This window comes from Magnolia sinica, chromosome 17, assembly GCF_029962835.1.
Source record: "Magnolia sinica isolate HGM2019 chromosome 17, MsV1, whole genome shotgun sequence".
Taxonomy (NCBI): Eukaryota; Viridiplantae; Streptophyta; class Magnoliopsida; order Magnoliales; family Magnoliaceae; genus Magnolia; species Magnolia sinica.
Window position 1 is genome coordinate 15076445 of NC_080589.1, and position 22453 is coordinate 15098897.

The 22453-nt window shown below is 40.3% G+C and overlaps 1 protein-coding gene across 1 annotated transcript; it reads right to left on the reverse strand.

Moving 5' to 3' along the window:
* Positions 1-1386: 1386 nt before the first annotated feature.
* On the reverse strand, positions 1387-22386 carry LOC131231872 (cullin-1-like). The gene is made up of 19 exons (XM_058228210.1): positions 22240-22386; positions 21705-21869; positions 21019-21118; positions 16267-16452; positions 16025-16072; positions 15741-15944; positions 15574-15651; positions 15261-15350; positions 15057-15140; positions 14882-14944; positions 14109-14195; positions 13876-14025; positions 13725-13780; positions 13498-13618; positions 13238-13399; positions 13011-13154; positions 3037-3255; positions 2747-2914; positions 1387-1922 (listed from the first exon to the last, which is right to left on the reverse strand). The coding sequence occupies exons 2-19, from the start codon at positions 21842-21844 to the stop codon at positions 1821-1823; spliced, it is 2202 nt and encodes a 733-aa protein (XP_058084193.1). The 5' UTR covers positions 21845-21869; positions 22240-22386; the 3' UTR covers positions 1387-1820.
* Positions 22387-22453: the final 67 nt, after the last annotated feature.

Here is a 22453-nt window from a genome sequence, read left to right on the forward strand (position 1 = left end):
CCTAATCAGTGACTAGTGGTCCGCCTCATTTTCTGGGCCAGATCCATTTACATAGTGGGCCCTGAAAATACCATACCATATCTTGGACTGGTAATATGCATGCATTAGGATAGATGACTCATCTTTTACAATTTTGGGCCACAGCACATCCAAAAAGAATAGAGCAATGGTTGGACGGTGTCGACGGACATGGATGGGCAGAGATAGCAGGCTCAGATGGTTCATACACCCAAGTTTTCATGTATGCTTTATAGACAGTATTTGCCATTCGGGCTCATATATACAACTCATGCTGTGCCGGAGTCTAACCCATGCAAGGTCTCATAAACTAGCCTAAAATTCAGGTCACCCCGATCAGCAGGTGGGCCACACATATCTAGATTGTTATACCCTTTTTGGTAATGGGTTGACCACCTGATGACGAAGGAAAAAGGGAGACCCAGTGTTTGAGCAGCCAGACCCCAAGTAGCCTCTCACATGCCATCGAATACACAGTTCACACACGAGGAGAGAAATTATTCAGGAAGCCAGACCCCAAGTAGCCTCTCTCACATGCCATCGAATTCACAAACTTAACATACAAGAGGAAATAAATTATTAAGAAATTGTGATTTTACCAAATAATGCCTCAAGTAAATGAAACTACCCCTCAATTATTTTTTCCTTTGCGGGTGATTGCATGCACCCGCAGGGAATAGTCTCGCCCCAAAATGGGGCGGGGACACCCGGTCATTGATGACAGCTCTGATGTCATTAGTTATCTCTTCTTCTTCACCTTCAGAATTGCTGGAATTATCATCTCACTAATCCATTCGCATCCATGGGCAATGTTGATGAAGTCAATTTTTTTTTTCTTTGGTTAATTTTGAGAATTGTGGGGCCCACGCGCATGCTGTATGACATCCAACCCACCCATCATATGGGTTCACCCCACTATGATGATCAGATAAAAAAATTACAACCAAAGTAATCATCAGATGGGTTACAAGTGAATTTGAATATTTTGGGTGGTGTAAAGTCTTTGATGGTGTAGCCAACCTTATGATTGATGGTCTGGATTTTGGGTTCATCTGATAGCATGACATATACATACCACGCGGGCCCCACAATTCCCAACTTTACCTCTTTTGAAAGAAAAACATGAAAAGGGTATTTTGGTCATTTTGTCAATCAGAAAGCACGCTCCGTGTTTCAATTAGCCGAGGCATTATCTGGTAAAATCAGAAATACCCAGGAATTTTGAGGCCATAATCAAGGGAAAAGCAATCAGAGCAAGCATTCAAGGTCGAAGGCCTTTTTTCTTTCTTTTTTTACTACAAAGGTTTACAAAGAAAACCAAGGATCGAACCCGGGATAGGTGCTGCACACTTCAATATAGAGAGAAAATAATGACAAGATGGAAACAACAATCAGGTAGAGATAGGTAAAAGGAGAAACAGAAACCAAGTAGTAGAGATGTCCACAGAGAGTGTGCACAGCAAGATAAAAGCAGCCAGCTGCACTGAACATGGTACATTGGATAAGAAGTTCCTTTCTCAAAAAGGGGGCAGAGTGCAAGATTTTCGGCCAAACCTGGGTAGGAGATAAATATACACAAGGAAGAATTTTCGATCTGGGTTTTCGAGGCTTTTCTCTTCGGCTTTGTAAGGGAGCAAGAGCACTTCATAGCAGCAGCAGCATGTTCCTTCCATGACTCTTTCATAGGCTAGCGATGCTGCCTTTGCACTATGGCCAGCAGCTCCTCAATGCTTTTTAGAGTAGCATTGTCCTATACAGAATACAGTAGCCTTCCATCAATGACGATTGACAAGGTTGATGTTTCAGGCCAAGTACCTGAACATGTTGGGGTTATCCTTGTCCCTCTCCAGATAATCCCTCGTGATCAGATCTTCAATCCTCTTCTTGATCGCCTTAAAGTCGGGCTGTGCATTAAAAAAATAAAAAATCAAGCTTCAGGCATGGATGACTAGAAGAACATGACCAGCCTTTGCAATCTCAAACATTGGTTTCTCTCTTTTTTCTTTTTTGCTTTTTTTTTTTTGTGGGGGGGGGTTGTGATGAATGACAGTTTTATTCAAAACAGAAATCAGGAGGAACAACAGACAGACGAGCCCTGTGAAGCACACAGATACCCTACACGTGTGACAGCCTGGTTCGGGCATGGGACATCTGAGTCATGCATAAGTGGCCCCTGTATGTAGATCACAGGTGGGCATGCAAAAAAACATAAAATGGATGGCCCAGGAAAAATTGCCCCCCCTCCACGTTCAACAAAACACGTCACTGCCTGATAAATCAAACACCTTGATCTTTAGCCAGGACATCTACATGGTAGACACACCGGATGCTAGGCTTTTGATGTCCCACACACTTGCCAGTCAGGCACATATGTAAGCAAAACCCCGAAAAAATATATCAAAAGCTGATCCCAACATAAATTATTGTTCTTGGTTCACACGAGAACCTCCATTAATAAATTTAGGGCCTATGTCAACCAGCATTTGCAGCCCACCTTCTCAAGAAGGGCCACAGGGTCTTGTTTAATCTTAGATCACCTTCACTACAGTTAATTCATAGCACTTTCACAAATAGAAATCTGTGTTTTAGAATGCAAAAAATAAAAATCAAAAATCAAAAGACCAAAATTTTCCATCAGAAGACCATTCACATTGAATATTAGATGAATATTAGATGTGAAGAAAAGTGCTGAAATTTAAGAGAGAAGAAAAAGAAAGTTGCCAGGTACCTTGAACATGCGGCCAAGCTGCTCAACGCATTCCATTACCAACTGTTGATGGCCCAGAACCTTACGACTCTTCATGATTCGTACAATCGATGCATCAATGGCATACCGTCTGTCCTTGTCAACATCTTCGATAACCTTCTTCTTCTCATCAACTGGAGGGAGAGGAATCTGCAGTTTGATAGATCAATTTGCCTTCAGAATCAACTAAAGAAAAAAGGAAGTCGGAACAATAAACACAGATTTGAGCACACTAGTTCCAACGTCCAAGAGATATGGAAATAAGACCATACCTTGATTCTCCTCATTTTGTCGGTGAACTTGGAATTGAACTCAAAATAGTCAGTTGGAGAGATTGTTTTGGTATTCGGTTCTTTGTTAAGGATTTTATATTTGGCGCATGAAAGAGAATGAAGCAATCTAACTGTGTCATCATCAGTCAAGTTTAGCTGAGTCATGATCTCTGAATAACTTAATCTATCTGAAGTGTTGAATAGCAGGAGAGCAGAGGCCTGTAAACAAGAACACGAAACTCAGGCATATACTTCCTTTTTTTTCTTGAAAATTCGATGATTCATTAGCATTGAATATATTTAACAAGTGCAAAACAAATAAACAATAGGCCAAGTGACCCTCTCGTCAATGAAGAACTGGCATAAGAAACAAAAAGAAGATTACACTTATCCTGAACTGCAAATGAATGACAGGAGCACTAAAACAAAACAAAAAAAAAAACACTTGCAAGCTCTCCCAATGGCACAAGAGGTCCGCCTTAGAGAGACCTTTAAACTCCTATCTTGCAACCACCCAATCAATAACCAGTACCAGTATCCTTCTTGATGTAGAGCGGGTCGCGGACAGTTTCATGGCCGAGATGGATCAGAAAAGGCCCGGTCGACGACAAAGTGATCCGGACCGTCAGACCTTACGTCGGGCGCATCTCACAATCCGGAATGAGTTATCGGGCGTAAAATATATGATTTTTGGGGTAGAACGAGCCACTTTAGCCAACCAACCCAGCTACGCCGGGTTGCGCAAGCCGGATTTGCAAAATTCCCCCGGATCGACGGTCGTTTCTCTATTTTAATTCCGTTTTTACTATAAATAGTAAGTTTTAGTTGATTATAACTCTTCATCTGTCGGGCTTTAGGAGTTGCACCTAACGTGAACAGAGCTTAGAATAATTAGGAGAACGGTTTGGTGAAGCCAAATAGGACACTATTTTTGGCCGAAAACCTTGCGCACTAGTAGACATCACGACCGTCTATAAATAGTAAGTTCACTATTTATAGTAATTAGCGAATTCTATGAGTTTTTAGTTGTAGTTTACTTCTGATTTCTCTCTCATTGCTTGGTATCCCTATTTAAAGGGTTGTGAACTCGTTTCTTTCATTCATTAATCAATTTCGAATTTGAATTTATTTTCTATTTTGCTTGCTTTCCTTCTTGTGGATTCGAGAAGCCTCTGTGAGGAGTCCAGAGAAATTCCGTGGATTCAGAATAGTTATCCTCTTGAGGAAGACAGTGCTCGATCTCATCATGTTCATCCCTGCGTCAATTGGTATCAGAGCGAGGACTCCCTTCGAGCCGATGACAAACAACGAAGGTATGAACCAAAATCCTGTGGACGGTAATCCAGGGATTCATGATCTTGCGGAAAGAATGGAAGCTTTTCACTTGGAGAGTCAGTTGACCATGCAAAGGCTGCAGGCAAACCTCGACCGTCTTGCGGATGCGCTACTTCCGCCCCGAGCTCTAGGCGGTGCTCCGCCGCCTATGGTTGCTCCACCGCTCGTGGTTGCTATATGGCACAACCACGATTTCTATAGAGCACTACCAGTGGCAAACCGTAAAACTATACCAGATGATTCAAGTTCTAGGGACGAGGACCTTAATGAAAGTTTTGCCCGATGACCAATCCATGGAGGCAATCATCTAGATTGTGCTGAAAGAGTCTATCGAGGTAAGGCTGAACTTCCTAGTTTTAATGGTTTATTACGCATAAAAGATTTCTTTGATTGGCTAGCCGAAATAGAGAGATATTTTGATTATATAGACGTGCCAGATCATAAAAAGGTAAAAAAATTAAAATTAAAATTAAAATTAAAAAAATTGAAGACACAGGATGTCCCCACCACATTTTTGAAGTGAGACTAATCCCCGCGGATACACAATCACCCACAACCACGTGTATCGGGTAAAGCCAAGAAGGGGAATTGAACCCTCACCCATAAAAAGGTAAAATTCGTAGCGTTTAAATTAAAATCTTATACTTCTGCATGGTGGGAGCAATTACAACTCTCACGAGCCCGCCAGAACAAGGCGCCCATTTCATCATGGCTACGAATGAGACGTCTTCTTCGATTACGATTTCTCCCCAGTGATTATGAATAGATATTATTCCAGCAATACCAGAATTGCCAACAAGGAAATCGAACCATCACAGATTACACTGAAGAATTCTAGGAGTTGACAACATGAAACGATCTATCAGAATCTGAGTCACAGAAGGTGGCACGATTTATAGGAGGGTTACGATCGACAATTCAGGATCGAGTTCAGATGCACCCAGTCGGGACCGTGGATGAGGCGGTTCAGTTGGCAGGTAGGGCAAAAACGCAGCTTGCAAGAGTTTCGAATCGGCCTTATCCTTTAACTCGACCCCCCATAACGGGTCTCACGTAGGATCTAGTGCTAGCACGAAGAAAAGAACCAGTAGGAGAACGTCGTCAACCTCCTGCAACCGCAAACCGTGATACGGGGAACGACTCATTTAGGCATCAACATGTATCACCCACAACAGCGGGCCCGAGTAGAATTCCAAATCCTTACATTTGGCCAAGGTCGAACACTTGTTACCGCTGCGGCCAACCGGACCACCTATCAAACACCTGTCCTCAACGTCCCACAACACACTTGACCATAAATAAAGGGGGCACTGAATGTAGGGCCGCAGAAGAAAACCCTGGCTTTGATGAACATGAACAAGCTACTGAGGAAATAACAGATGGCGATGAATTGATGGGCAAAGATCATGGCGAATCTCTAGTTATGAGGCGATTACTATATACCCCACGGAAGGAATTAGATCCACAATGGCACAATATATTCCGTATGCGGTGCACTGTCAATGGAAAGGTCTGTGATGTGATAATATACAGTGGTAGTAGCAAGAACATCGTCTCAAGAGTGATGGTGGACAAGTTGTAGCTACCAACGACAAAACATCCTTCCCCGTACTCAATTGGCTGGATAAAAAAGGTGAACGAGACCAAGGTAACTGAACAATGTACTATTTCATTTTTAATTGGCAAAAATTACAAGGATCAAATACTTTGCGACGTAGTCAACATGGAAGCATGCCATATGTTACTCGGTCAACCCCGGCAGTTGAACCGTGATGCGGCCCATCGAGGACAAGATAATGTCTACATATTCGTCAAGGATGGTCAAAAAATAATTTTTGCCCCTATGACACCAGAGGACCACCCTGAAGCCTCTAAAGTGGAGGGGAGTTCCCTCTTGACCATTCGGGATTTCATGGAAGAATCCAAGAAAATCGGCAAGGTATACGCCGTAGTGGCGAAGGGCAAGGAATCGAAACCCTCAAACATTCCTCCAAGTTTAAAACTATTGCTAAATGAATTCAAAGAAGTCTGGCTTAAAGATTTACCTGATGAATTGCCCCCCATGAGGGACATCCAACATCATATATACCCTGTCCCTGGGGCTAGCCTGTCCAACCGCCCTCATTATCGGATGAGTCCGAAAGAGTGAGATACTTCAAGGGCAAGTGGATGAATTGATCCATAAGGGTCTATTGAGAGAACATGAGCCCATGTGTCGTACCAGCATTATTAATGCCAAAAAAATGGAAGCTAGCTTATGTGTCGACAGACGGGCAATCAACAAAATTACCATCAAATATCGATTCTCAATACCACGGTTGGACGACATACTTGATATGCTAGAATGGGTGAAGGTGTTCTCTAAACTAGACCTAAGGAGCGGGTACCATCAGATTCGTATCCGACCCGGTGATGAGTGAAAAATGGCATTCAAAACCAAGGAAGGGTTGTATGCAAGGTGTCCCGTATCGGTATTGGTTGGCGTAACGGTGACTTCCAAAACCGATACGGATACGAGGTCGTAATGGCGATACGGGGGCGTAACGGCGTAAAAAAATTTTTGCCAAAAAAATATAAAAATATATATATTAAATCTGGAATATTCTAAGCATTCCAAATATGCATTCATTTATAAATTGGAACATGTTTATGGTGGTGTAACGGTCCACTCTTTGGTGAGAAGCTGTATCGGACTGTCTGATTAGTTTTTGAACCAGGTAACCTGAATTTGACTACAAAATGTATATATTTAATTTTCTAAATATCTAATTTATATACTTAACAATTTAATATCTTTCTCCCAGTAGTTCTTTAAAAAAATGAAATTAAATTCAGGTAGATGGCGTCGCCAATTTCGAGCTGACTTGGAGGACCAATCTATGCCCCAAATTAGCCTCAAATTCATGCAATTTATTGTCATTATCCCACTTATGTATTAGTGGACATTTATTGGATAGTGAATCATGAAAAAAAATCAAAAGGCCCTATTTTAAAAAATAAGAGTACACAAAATAACAATTAAAACTATTCAAATAATTTGATTTTGGCATTGTGAGTTAGCAATTGCAGTTTATAATTTAATTGGTAAATTTTAAGTTAATATATGTCTTTCGTACAATTTTTTAAGGGCTCAAATAAGGCGGGACTCGGATTGTGAAGTGTAGCACACATGTCAAAGTTTTTTGGGCCCCACCCATGATGAATGTGTTATATCTAAATCGTCCATTCATTTGACGAGATCGTCTTAAGGCTTGACGTGAAAAATAATACTGATCTAATTATCAAGTGGACCACACTGCAAAAAGCAGTGGGGGATTGAATGTCTACCATTGAAAACTTATTTTGGGATCATAGAACTTTTAGATCAATATGAAATTTGTTTTTCCTCTTCATTCAGGTCTTTTTGACCTTATGAACAGATTGGATGGAAAATAAATGTTACGGTGGGCCTACGAATTGTTTAACGGTGAAAATCATCATCTCCGCTACTATTTTTGGTGTGGTCCAGACGATCTTTGGATACGATTCATTTTTTAGGTAATGCTCTAAAATAATATTTAAAAATAGATGAACGGTGTAGATATAATAAATACATCACTGTGGAGCCCATAAAACTTTGATCTCCTTTGAACCGTTCGTGCAACTCGGAGCTCGAGGAGTGTCAGCGCTCGTCTCAGCGTGACACGTACCTACAGCAGCTTACGCCTGCAAAAAAAAAAAGGAGAGGGAAACCGAAAACAAAACAGAGGGAAAGAAGAGAAGAAAAAAAGAGGGAAAGAGGGAAAGAACAGAGAGAGAGAGAGAGAGAGAGAGAGAGAGAGAGAGAGAGGAGGAGGAGGAGGAGGCCGCAGCCGCAGCCGCAGCAGGGCCGTAGCAGGCCGAGAAGAGGAAGAAGAAGAAGAAGAAAGAGAAGAAGAAGAGGAAAAGAAAGGAAAAAGGTAAGGTTTTTATTTTTTATTTTTTATTTTTCCAAGGCCCGTAACAGCCGTTACGGGTCAGTAACGGCCGTTACGTGTACAAAAACAAGACTCGGCCGATACGGCCCCGTATCGCGTAACAGGTACCACCGTTATCGTTACGTATCAGCCGATACGTAACCGTTTTGGGACACCCTGGTTGTATGAGTGGCTAGTCATGCCCTTCGGCCTATCGAACGCACCAAGTACTTTTATGCGTTTGATGAATCAAGTTCTAAAACCGTTCACTGGCCAATTTATGATAGTATATTTTGATAACATACTAATATATAACCAGGATGAGACGGAGCACAGGAAACATCTCAAGCAGGTGTTGCAGGTCCTATAAGCTAACAAGTTGTACCTCAACTTGAAGAAGTGTAGTTTTTTAACGGATAGCCTGTTGTTTCTAGGATTTGTTGTAACGTCTACAGGCATCCGTGTGGATGATGAAAAGATGCGAGCCATTAGAAAATGACCGATCCCGACAAACATTCATGAGGTGATGAGTTTTCACGGGTTAGCGACCTTCTATCGTTGATTCGTGCGAAATTTTAGCACAATAGTCGCGCCTATTACAAATTGCATGAAAAAAGGACCGTTTCAGTGGACCGATGAAGCTGACAAGAGCTTTCATGAGATCAAGCATCGTTTGTCCACAACACCAGTTTTGGTACTTCCTAATTTCTACAAGCTGTTTGAGGTTGAGTGTGACGCTTCATACGTCGGAATTGGATGAGTATTATCACAGGAAGGTAGGTTAGTAGCCTTCTATAGCAAGAAACTCAACGAAGCCCGAAAGAAGTGGTCAACTTATGAGCTTGAGTTGTACGTAGTTGTTCAAGCACTGCGACACTGGCGGCATTATCTGATTCAAAGAAAGTTTGTTCAGTACACCGACCATCAAGTATTAAAGTTTATAAATAGTCAGACTAACATGAATCGTGTGCATGTTAGATGGGTTGCGTTTTTACAGGAATTCATGCTCGTTCTGAAGTACAAGTCAGGGCAGCAAAGCAAGGTGGCTGATGCACTTAGCTGTTGTGCATCACTACTTGTTACAATGAGCAACGAAGTGGTCGGCTTCGACTATCTTAATGAGTTGTATGCCGAGGATGGAGACTTCAAAGATTCTTGGATGAAGTGCGAAGAAGGTCACCCCAGTGACCTTCATATACAGGACGGTTTCCTCTTCAAAGGGAATTGATTGTGCATCCCCCAAAGTTTGCTAAGGGCAGATTATTCAGGAGCTACATGGAGGTGACATCGGTGGACACATTGGGCGAGACAAGACGCGAGCTCTTGTGGAAGAGCGATATTACTGGCCGCAATTGGTACGTGATGTGGGAAAAGTCGTACAACGTTGTCATGTTTGTCAGACCTCAAAGGGACAATCTCAAAATACAGACCTCTACACCTCGTTACCTGTGCCTAACGGTCCTTGGGAGGAATTATTTATGGACTTCGTGCTTGGTCTCCCATGAACACAACGCGGCATGGATTCAGTGTTCGTAGTGGTAGATCGTTTCTCCAAGATGACGCACTATATCCCATACAAGAAGACCCTCAATGCAACACACGTAGCGAATCTATTCTTCAGGGAAGTCATACGACTACACGGGGTCCTCAAGACCATTATTTCTGATCGTGACACGAAGTTCATTAGTCACTTTTTGCGAACTTTGGGAGCTCGATTCGATACACGACTTCAATTCAGTAGCGCCCACCACCCACAGACTGATGGGCAGACCAAGGTTGTGAATCGTACGTTGGGAAACTTCCTTCGCTATATTTCAGGAGAAAAACCGAAATAGTGGGATTTGGCCTTGTCTCAAGCAGAGTTTGCATTCAACAACATGGTTAACCACTCGACAGCGAAATCACTATTCCAGATTATCTTTGAAAGAGTGCCTCGCCACACACTTAACTTGGTCCCTATGCCCAAGCTCCCAAACACGAGCATTGCGGCAGAACATATGGCAGACAGAATTATGGGCATCCATGCGGAAGTGCAGACCAAGCTACATGCCTCGAACGAGAAGTACAGGGAACAAGCGGACAAGCATCGACAACAAAAAGTGTTCGATGTGGGCGTCTGGGCGACTGCATTATGGTCCATCTGCGCAAAGAAAGGTTTCCGACCGGGACGTACAACAAGTTGAAGAACAAGAAGATTGGACCTGTCCCAATCATCCGAAAGATCAATAACAACGTTTATGTTGTTGATCTTCCAGATGACAGCGATCTCACAGACTTTCAACGTCGCAGACCTGACCGAGTATCATGAACCATAGCAGGATGAGTTCTTTTTAAGTGGAAGGGACTGATGTAGAGCGGGTCGCGGACAGTTTCATGGCCAAGATGGATCAAAAAAGGACCGGTCAACGACAAAGTGATCCGGACCGTCGGACCTTAGATAGGGCGTATCTCACAATCAGGAATGAGTTATCGGGCGTAAAATATATGATTTTGGGGTAGAACGAGCTACTTTAGCCAGCCAACCCAACTACACCGGGTTGCGCAAGCCGGATTTGCGAAATACACCCCGGATCGACGGTTGTTTCTCTATTTTAATTCCGTTTTTACTATAAATAGTAAGTTTTAGTTTGATTATAACTCTTCATCCGTCGGGTTTTAAGAGTTGCGCCCAACGTGAAAAGAGCTTAGAATAATTAGGAGAACTGTTTGGTGAAGCCAAATAGGACACTTACTATTTTTGGCTGAAAACCTTGCGCACTAGTAGACATCACGATCGTCTATAAATAGTAGGTTTACTATTTATAGTAAGTTGCGAATTCTAAGAGTTTTAGTTGTAGTTTGCTTCTGATTTCTCTCTCATTGCTTGGTATCCCTATTTAAAGGGTTGTGAACTCGTTTATTTCATTCATTAATCAATTTCGAATTTTATAGAATTTATTTTCTATTTTGCTTTCTTTCCTTCTCGTGGATTCAAGAAGCCTCTGTGAGGAGTCCAGAGAAATTCCGTGGATTCAGAATAGTTATCCTCTTGAGGAAGACGGTGCTCGACCTCATCACGTTCATCCCTGCGTCACTTCTTCTTAATGATGCAATTGGTGCCTCAACGTTTTCAAAGATTCAAGCATTTCTCTCCTTCCACACACCCCATAGTACTCCCAACAAGCACATCTTCCAAAGAATCATTCTGTAATGCTTAAAAGGGACTCCCAACCATTCCACCACAATGTTTCCTATTGAGGTGTTAGAAGACCATGCTACCCCGAAACATGCAAGAAAAAGGGCCCATAGTTCCCTTGCCATAGGACGGGAAAAATAAATGATTCACAGATTCTTCATCCTTTCTACACAAGACCCATTTTTGAGATAGCTATTTTTCTTCATCCTTACTACACAAGACCCATTTTTGAGATAGCTATTTTTCTTCATCCTTTCTACACAAGACCCATTTTTGAGATAGCTATTTTTCAGGAATTTCCAATCCATCTCTCTCCAAAACCCATTTTACAGAGTGAGCGAGTTGGGAATTCCCAATCAGCATGGTCGAATGCCTTCACCATGTCTATTTGCACAAGATTCCCGCCCCACCCATTTTCCTCCTTGAATTGAGAAGCTCATTTGCAACCAAGATTCCATCTAGAATCTATCTTTATGAATGCCCCTTGGACAGGAGAGATAACAAAGGGCATGACTTCACGCATTCTGGGGTGTGGAATGTCAGGCCGAGGCGTAATTTACATGACGATTGGATTTTGTTGCCCTTTTGGAATCTTTAAGCACAGTCATTTTGGACCATTCGGAACAGGATCACAAGAGGTGGAAGTGGTCTCCAAGTGGCACGTTTTCCTGTAAATCAGTAATGCACAAGCTTTGCAGTTCGGGTGTTGCTAAATACCCATGTGCCTTTATTTGGAAGGCCCATATCCCTCCCCAAGTGCAAGCATTCGTGTTGACAACAGCAGCAAACAAAATCCTCATAGTCGACAATCTTAAGAAACGGAATATAGCAATGCGAACAGGTGTGTCATGAACAAGAATAATAAAGAGTCAGGGACCATCTTTTCATCCACTATTCGGTAGCTCGGGTAGTTTCATCTCATGTTTGGCAACATTTTGGAATCAAGCGGATTACACATGTTTCTAGGTCGACATTGTTATCGGTTGGGCAGGCCCACTTTCTATTCGTGGTAAAGTTTTACAGAAGCTGGTCCCTTTTACAATCTTTTGTGGGAATAGCAAAGAAAGGATTGCTAGAATTTTGGAAGGCAGAGTGATTCCATATCTCGCTCCACCATTCCCCTTGCAGCCAAGTGGGCATTGGGGCAACCAGAGTTTGCGGGGATCTCTTTCCAAAAGCTTATGAGAGATTGGGAGACTCATATTCACCTGATCTTCCACTTTTTTTCGGAGGATCTGTGGGCTTAGGGCTTGTATTTTCAGTTTTGTTTGCTCATGCCGGGAAGGGCAATGAGAGGGTCACCCATTCACCTTTCTTTTTGTGAAGTTGTTTTCATCTTAATGAATTTTTCATCTTCTCAAGAAAAAAGAAGAGAGAGAGAGAGAGAGAGAGAGAGAGAGAGAGAGAGAGAGAGTTCATGCATTCTCAGTGAGAGAACCTTAGCTAGGATCTTATAGCATCACCAAACAGACTGCCCAGAAAGTCAAGAAACTAATCCATTTGATGGTAACTGGAGCTAAAAGTATTACCTGATATGTTGACACAATGAGCTCAATAGTTTTTGGTTCAAACTTTCCGTTGATGTTACAAGTACCCAGCGAATATATCCATGTAAGCTTTCTATGTTTTGTTTTTGTTTGATAGAACTCCCTGAAAACTTCAACACATTTAACCTGAAACAACAATATGCCATTGAGATTCATGTAGAAATTCATTTTAATTTCTGACATCCAGGAGTATCCTAGTATATGCTTACCATCTCTGCAGGAAGGTTTAGATCAAACGATTTATAACTTGGCCAAAATCCCGTTGTTAGAACAGTGACTGTCAAATCTATCCCGGGATTTGCATGGGAGTTACCATTGAGATACTCCTCAAAGCTGGCCTGGTTTTCTCTAGCCAATGTCAAATCCGTGACCTGAAATAAGAAACAAGAATTCCAAATGAAAGCCAAATTAATCAAAAATTGATATAAAAAACAGAGTTATTCCTCAAAGGTGCTTTATAGCAACGGACCATTCTCTCCATCTTTGAAGTGAATTGTCCACCACATTGTTGCTTCAACTTTGTTAGAATACTCCTCTCATGGTCATCATTGGCACTTTTGTCGAATAGAAGCCTGCGAGCCAGCTTTTTCCTGCAAATTAATAGAACCATGACAGCATTAGCGCCAACAAACAGGCAGTGTATTCACAATAAAGATTGAATCCATCTCATGGCATGCTCAGCGCAAAGAACTTTACCTATAGAACTCAGCAAAAAGGTCTTTATCACTGATATACGCGAGCAATTTTACAACCTGCAGATTATTTAAGAACTCAATGGAATATAAAGTGCATGAAGCAACATAACACTAACAGTAAAAAATAGAAGGAAAAAGAAACTGTTGATTACTTTCTCGAGAGTCTCCTCAATCGCCTCATCACTTAGTTTTTCACTCCCACCCTTCTTAAGGATATTATCACAAAATGTAGCCAGTAACTCAGCACTGGAGCTGCCTGCAACACCCTTGTTGCAAAAGACCTCAAAAGCCTCCTTGAGTGCCTGATCAACAACTTTTTAGAGAAGGCAGTAGATAAAGTGGTCCAGAGTTCCTTACAACCATCATGACTATCACCAGTACAAACCTTATGGAAAAGACAGTGGTTCATAAAGCAGTCATTCACATATGCCAAGTACTTATCGTGCAGCTCGATAACTTTTCGAACAAAAACCTGAAGACCAGAGAACTAGTTCAGCTTCGTTGAGTCCCAGAATATTCTATCAGACTTGAAATGAGGCACCTATTATGAGATTTACCTGTTCTTGCAAACCAACAACATCTTTTTTCTCTGCCTGTTAAAAGATCATTGTTAGTAAGGCTACCAATCACAGAAGGAAAGGTAACATTTGGGAGTAGACAAGATAATCTGAAGCAATAGAAAGTCATCTATCTAGCTAATGCATGACAAACAATCATTACATCCCTTCCCTTCCCCCTACCATCTAGCATGTTGAATTCAGAATAAACCGAAAGCATCCTTGGCATTTTTGACAGTAAAGCATCCTCAACAGTTAACATGATCCAATCTCAATCTCGTGAGTCGTAATTGACATCAATGTACCATCTCATTATAGGAGTAACTAATGGAATCATCAATGGTAACAATGTAAACAATGAAAATAAGCTCTGCTCAGCTCATTATCTCATGTCCAGTAAAAATGGTTGTCAATAATAATAGCCCTAGAGATGGATTTGCTCTCAGATCCCAACGTCATGAAACATCCCATAAATCTAATCAGTCTTTTAGCAGCCTGTGGCCATAAGCAATTCATCCTCAACAAACACTGAAAGCATAATTAGCCATGAAAGGAGACAGGATGCAAAACATTTCAGACTAAGAAAATGAGAAGAACTCACTTTCTTGTTACTTGCTGCATCTTCTGCTTGTTTAACCAGGGTAGTTCCTTCAGCAGTAACATGCTGCATCACAAAGTACTCAGTAACCATAGAGAGGCAGGATAAACATAAGAGGGCAGTTGCTATGTTCTATTTATAAAACCAAAATGCAACTTTGGAAGGAAATGCACCCCACCTGCTTAAATATTTGAGAAACAGGATCTAAGCCTCTAGTTATTCTACATCCTTGAGGGATCATCCTTAAGAGACCAACCACCACCTAACACAGTGAAGACAATAAGAATATTTTTTGCTCACTAAACTGAAAGACAACGCATAATCTTCACACAGCAGCAACAACATAACCAACGACAAATTACATTTGCATCCCAGTTCATACCTTGTCGTCTCTAAGCAAGGCATGGCATCCAGAGTGTTCCTTTTTTAGCAGCTGGCTTGCGTAAACAAACAACAGCTCATGTGGCACTATCTGCCAAGAGAATGTGACAAATAAATTTTAGATTCCTTAAATCATAAAGTTTATTTAATAATTTCAAAGTTCATTAGAAAATAACCAAAACTATTTGTATTATGTTTAATTCTCTTTACTTCCGCAATACACAATAACATATTCATTTCTCAAGCTTAACTTCACAAGGCTTGGTAGCACAACCATATACTACTAGAGCAAAAGGACACAAACGGAAACAAACCTCCAATAACTTCTGCTCGCTGCTGGAATGCAAATAATGAGAAACCCTATCCTTCTCACGTTTCAAGCACTCATCAGCCTGAGTCTTCGAATAAGGCATTAAACATCACATGACAAGTAATGCAGATACGTGTCCGAAAAATTTTGAATGCATTTAGCAGGACTGACCTTCAACATGTAGTCTGGACAGGAATCCTCTAGAATCCAGATGGAAGCCTTGCAGGAATAATATGCAGCAGTGTCTTTGAGCATGGCTGCTTCAAAGTCAGTTTCATAACATTGCATATTGCCCATCCCAATTTCAACAAAAATATCCAGGACATTCTTTAGTAAGGCCCGATCGATCTGCTCTCCTTCACGCTCTTGATCAATCTAGCATATAAGTATTTGGTTAATTAACCTTGAATGATAAAGCAAGTTGTTTAATTGTTCAGCGCAACGTACAAACATACCAAAGAGATTACAGCATCTCTAACTTTACTATTAATTTCCTGGTACACCTGAAATTAGGAAAGAAAAATCCAAAACAATCTCAGAGGAAAAGTCCACATTAAAAACGAATATTAGGATAAGCATGGTTACCGTATATAAATTTTAGCCTCAAATAAACACTGTCCAAAGATAATATACATAGTAATCAATTGGAGAAAAAAGTACAGAATATAAAGTGCAAAATGTATATGAAATTAGGTACCAGATCACGGAAGCAGGTGAGACCAACTTCACTGAGGGCAGGCAGCGACCTCCGAGCAATGAAATATCGATCAAGATAATCAAAGAAGCGTGAAAGCCACCTGACCATCACTTTATGATTTGCCCACCTTTTCACAAGCTCTCTTAGCATAAATTCGTCATGTTTCTCTCTTAAAGACGGCAACACCTTCATAGGAAAGAAAAATCACTAAAGTTGATAAGAAAAGGAGAACGTAATAAATTAAAAAACAATGCTCAACTAAAACAACACATTCAGATGGTCCCTACGAGCTTGTCAGAGACATTAATTGTTTGCAAATTTCCCTTTATAGAGAATGCTCAATAGTTAGGTTCAAGTGCAATAGTGTTCATGGTTCTAAATTACGGCTTCAGAGTGCAATTAACCCAGAGACCAAAACCGTTGCACCTTGCCCTGACTCAGTCTAGTTGCAGGGTGTGACTCGCCCAATGACCCTTTTCATTATTCTCCAACACCCGGGTGACTTGGAAGTTGACTTAATTTCAGATAATATTTAAAAACATGATAGTGGGGGACCTGTACATGTAGGCATGTACTCACGTTGGTAATCATGTGTCAGTGGACTCCAATTATTTTGTGCAAACAAGTACTTAAGCATGACTTTTCATGTGTGTGGGTGCTTCTTGCTTGGTAGTTTGCCCGGCAACTGCCCCTCCATGACCGTACTTTGATTGCTCGCCCTTTGGGGCATGCATGATATGGAATAGTTGTGCTAAGGGTTAATACTAGGGGATTGTGCTAGCATATGATAGAAGTGAGGGTTTGGAGGTGTTGAACACGATAAGTAATGGGAATCACTGCTAATGAGATTTCAAGGGACATCTCTGACAAAGTCCGGCATATTATGTGCAACAATCTGCAATTCCGAGAGAGACTAGGAGATACAATTCACTTCCAATTATGGGTACCAGTCCATACCCTTTCTTATAGTAGGTCAATAGTCTTACCCTATCCTTCTCTATACACCCTCTCCTCCTGTGAAGGCTCAATGATGAACAATTGTGAAGAGTTCCTTGGGGAATTCGTCGTCTAGAATATCAACTTGTGGCAAAATCTTAAAGATTGCAAATTTATGAGTTTTATGGCTTTGTTGAATTGTTTTTTAAGTTGTTTACATTGATGTCTATTGGTAGATAAGAAAATAAATACATGGATCTTAATTGGTATGTTTCCCTCTAATTCCATTTGCCGGGCTGTATGTGCAAAAGGATTGGCATTTAGTACTTTCATATGAGAGAGGTAATCAGGGACGAGCCACAAATTACAATCCCAAAACCAACCCCAAGTAGTTCAAACAAGTCTATGATGGTGGTGGTGATTTTTCATTATAGATTGTGCAAACATTGGGTGCTATCTTTTCTGGTGCTTAGCTTGAGAGGAACCTCGGATTCTGTAAAAAACAGGTCAGGACCATTCATTAGCGATGCAAGCCGAAGGTGCAACATGCGAAATTTGGGCTGTTTGTTGCAAGTTTTGGGTGTTAAACGTACATTTACTAGTTTTGGAAGAAAAGTGGGCTGATTTGGAAGATACAATTGAAGATTTTGGGTTATTTGGTAGATTTGTTTTTACTAGTTTTATGTTGAATCTTTGCATATTGTTGTTATCTTAAATTAACTGTAGGCTGATTTGATACCAATTTAGATTCTACAAACGGGGGTTGGTGCAAGAGGTACCACATTCCACATCTTTTGAGTTCTATAAGTTTTCTTAAAGAAGTTTGAATATCAATAAAGTTGTTTATTCCTCTCTACTACAAATTTCTTATGGGTGTTCTCTTCATGCATTCTTGCAATTCAAATATTGAAACCTTATCGATTTGATAACCGAATTGTATCATTTTGGTATTAGAGTAGGTGATCGTTGGGGGTTTTGACTCTCCATCATTTTTTTAATCTTAAGCTTCAAATTACCATCATTTCTTAATGACTTTAAAGGAGGTGACACAAAAAGAATTTGTGCAAGTAATCCAACTAAACTGCACACTTACAAATCAAGTGGATCAATTCACAAATACAGTCGTCAATCTCACCAATCAAGTGGGAGAGCTCCAGCATGGAGGGAATTTGGAGAACAAAGTTGTAACACAATGACACATAGGGGAAGGTCCCCGCCAAGGTCCTAACCAACAACTAGTAAACCTGCCTTATGGAAACACCAATAGTTGAATCCTTCAATTGTTGGAATGTGATGGACAGTCCAAAAGTAATGTGGAAACCCCAGAATTCCAAAGTCATTTACGTGTTAATGAATTTATCAATTGGCTAAGCGAGGTAGAAAAGGTGTTCAAGTATAAGGAAATCACAAACAATTGGAAGGTTAAATTAGTAGCCATGATGTTTTCGGCCATGCAATAGCATGATAGGACAATCTTTAAGCTGAAAGAATCCATCTAGACAGGGAGAAAGTAACTTCTTGGGGAAAAAAAATGAAATTGAAGCATATAAAATGAAAATCTGCGTTCAGAGAACTTGGATCTATGTTTAAACAACATAAATCTATCATCCCCCCAAAGAAATTTTGGAAAAAAAAAAAATTCAAAATTTGCCTAAAAAAGGAAAAGGGGCCTAAAAATAAAAATATAATTTAAAATTCAACAACAAAGGTAGACCTATGTTCAAAAAATAAAGATTTACCTAGATCTATCATTTGATTCATTTCCCTAAACTAATTTTGAAAAAAATAAAAATTTCATAAAATGCCAAAAAATTGGCCCAAAATACAAAAAAAAAAAAGTTTGTGGTAAATTTTTTTTAAGCAATGCATCTACAAAATCTGTAAATATATAGTATTAAAACACTCTTCATGCATCATCACAACAATTAGTTTTAAAAAGTTAAAAAAATGAACTTTTCAAATAATACCAACATAAATCGGGAAAAATGCAAAAATCCCCAAATAGACACAATTCAAGCATGATTTGATCAATTTGGGGTTAAGGCGCTGATTCAACATGGTTACAGCAAGAATAAACAAACGAAATTAGGTTTTTTTACCAATTTTTTATTTTCCCTAAATAGGGCAACCGGCATTTGATCTTTCAATTGAAGCCCAAAAATCTTGTTTTGAACTTCAAAACAGGTGTAGATCTGTCGGGAATGGGCATAGAACAATCCCACGTAAAAGAAATTTGAAAGGAGAAGCAAAAGGGAAATGTTGTGAAATGGCAGTCATATTGATCCAACCAATACGTGTACAACATATCGTTGCCGGTATGGACCATATCAGACAAATGTGGTATTGTTTTTTTTCAAAACAGGTCAATACAGACCCATATCGAGTATTGTACTGTGCCGATGCTGATACGATACGAACTTATCAGCCGATACAATACCAATATTCCAATTCATTCAAGAACCTTAATATTTCTATCATATACTCCAAGAAATTAGGGATATTTCAAAGGACCTTGACAACCATTTCCATTATACCCTTTAGGATGCCAATGCTTTCGCCAAGTTCATAGCTATGCATGGAGCCCTTCGTGTCTCTGCCCGTTGATCTCGTTGCAAGGCACACCTTGTGCCCTCTTAGTTTGTTTTGCTTTGATTTTCATAGAATCTTATCGCTGTTTTTAATGACCTAATTATGAAATTTTGTTATTCATTACCCCCAAAAAATAAAAAAAAAGTCAGTAACAATTACCCCAAGTAAGCTAGCAATTACATGATTCTAAATTTGACATTACACAACTATAGAAGCCAACAGCTGTTACCATTATGTAGCACAGTGACAGCAATATTGCTTAGTAGAAACTAAAAAGTAAATCACAAAAACATGGGAAAAAGCAATCACTTGAAGCAAAATCTTCCATTTTATAACAGTTTTTATTTAGGGTGGATCTTTCCTCTGGAATTCCAGCTCTACAAGACACTCAGGTGTTGTGGCATGGGAAATGGTATGTCGTGGTATGTCGACTAAAAGCCGAAGGAAGCTTAGGCATTCGACAATTGCAAGATATTCACATGGCGGGCAGGATGGCACCTAGACTTGGTCAATGGAGTCTACTGCTGGGACTGGCACTGGATCCGGCCATCGGCGGTTTGCTATTGGTGGCACATGGTCCCTGGATATGGAACTGGTTAGGGAACGAATAGGCACGGGATCTATAGGCTCCAAATATCCTGGAATGGATCTGTCTCACTGTAGGCTAGAAGAATTGAATCAAGTAGATAGCTAACGCCTGTTTCATTAACCGAAGTGAGCCTGCTTGAATGTCCAAGCAGTGATTTAGTTGTTTGCCATCCCTGCACGACCTCGTCTGATGCTTCCCTTGTGTTTAAGAGAAAATAACCATTGTATATCCCATCATAGTGTTTCATAAAACTTTTTGAGTTTGGGGCTACGATCATTATAATCACATCACTGTTAAAACTTTTATGATAACCATGATGACAACCCAAGCATTACAACATCGGTGATGCAGGTACATTCCTAAGAACATCAATGGGTCAGGCTTGGACCAGTCAGTGTCGGCCCAATTCAAACAACTCTTTTGGGTCTCTCTCTCTCTCTCTCTCTCTCTCTCTCTCTCTCTCTCTCTCTCTATATATATATATATATATATATATATATTGGCATTCTGTATAGCAAAGAAATCCTCACTTCTGCCAAAAAAAAGAAACAAATAAACCAGCAGTGATACTACAAAATCATTAAGCTAGCAAACACCAGCATAAAACAGAGATGTGAAAAGCTACAAATCTCCCTCACCGTCAATGTAATGTACTCCTCAAAAGACTCCCGGTACTTATCATACAACTGCTGCGAGTAGTCGTGTGGGGGTTTCTGAGTACACATGTTATATATAGTTCTGTTCTTAAAAATAAAGGAAACAAAATCCCCAGAAGAAAAATCAACTTAAATTTTTAACAAAAATCAATAGAAATGACAGTATAACCTGAAAATTGCATTACACTAGAACCCCAAGGTCAATCATCTTGCATTCACTCACCACCATTTCCTCACACCCTTTTCTCATGGTCATCTTGAAGGGAAAAAAAAAAACCCAGGAAAAACAAAGCCCCCAGGAAAAAAAAAAAAACTCAACTCAAATTATCACCAAAATCAACGGAAATGGCATTGCAATCCAAAATTTTGCATTAAACTAGAACCCAGAATTCAATCTTGTGTCCATTCCAAGTTTCTAAATCAGTGCATTGGGTAGCGTATTGTTCACCACTGTGGCCCCATAGCCAATACGGCCATTTCGTTCATGGACAATACGAGTACATATTGGGCGATACTTTAAACCTAAGTCCATTCATCATCATTTTTCTCACTGCCACCTCGAATTAAAAAGAGAACTCGCCAAAAAAAAATAAATCAGATTTTCATTAAAATAGACAGAAATGTCATTAGAACCAGAATTCCGCATTGAAATAGAACCAAAAGGATACGTATAGAGCATCATGTAGTCCTCCGAGCTGAACTGCGGCTCAGGGAGTCCTTCTAGAATGTTCTTCAGCTTTGTAATACCCTTTTGCATGAATTCCCATCCCTGCTCTAAGTCGATCGTTTCCCCTTCATTCATCGCCATCTTTCTCCCCCAAACCAATCAAACCCTACAAAAACGAATTGGAAAATTTAAATAATTAAAAAAAATCAGTACCCAAAATTTCAATTGAATTAAGAAACGCTACAAAACACTATCAATATGGAGAAATCGAATCCGATTGCGATTCAAGCGAAGCACCCATCTGAAACCCTAGAATCGGAAATTTACCGATTTAAAGGGTTCGAAAATCGATTCGGCAGTTCTGAGCAGGAATTTCAACTTCAAATGCAAATATTCTTAAAAAAGAAAAAAATATATATATACAATCGTTGAGGAAGAAACGGAACGCAATCGAAGATCGAAAGAAGGGAGATGATGAAAATCGACTGTGATTGAATTGTAAGAGATTATTGGAAAGGATTGGGGATTGAGATTACCTATGCGAAACCCTAACCCTAGGGAGAGGGAGAAAGAAGGGTTGCGGGAATTCCTCCGACAACGCGTATTAATGGTATCTTCTGGCCTAAGCTTTTCGTAGACGAAAATAAGGAGTCGATCCGTGAGGGGGCAGAAATGAAGATGCGGTTCGTGTCACACGTGCCATCTTTAAGAAGTCGACAGTTTGCTGCATGTATACGTTTATTATGGACG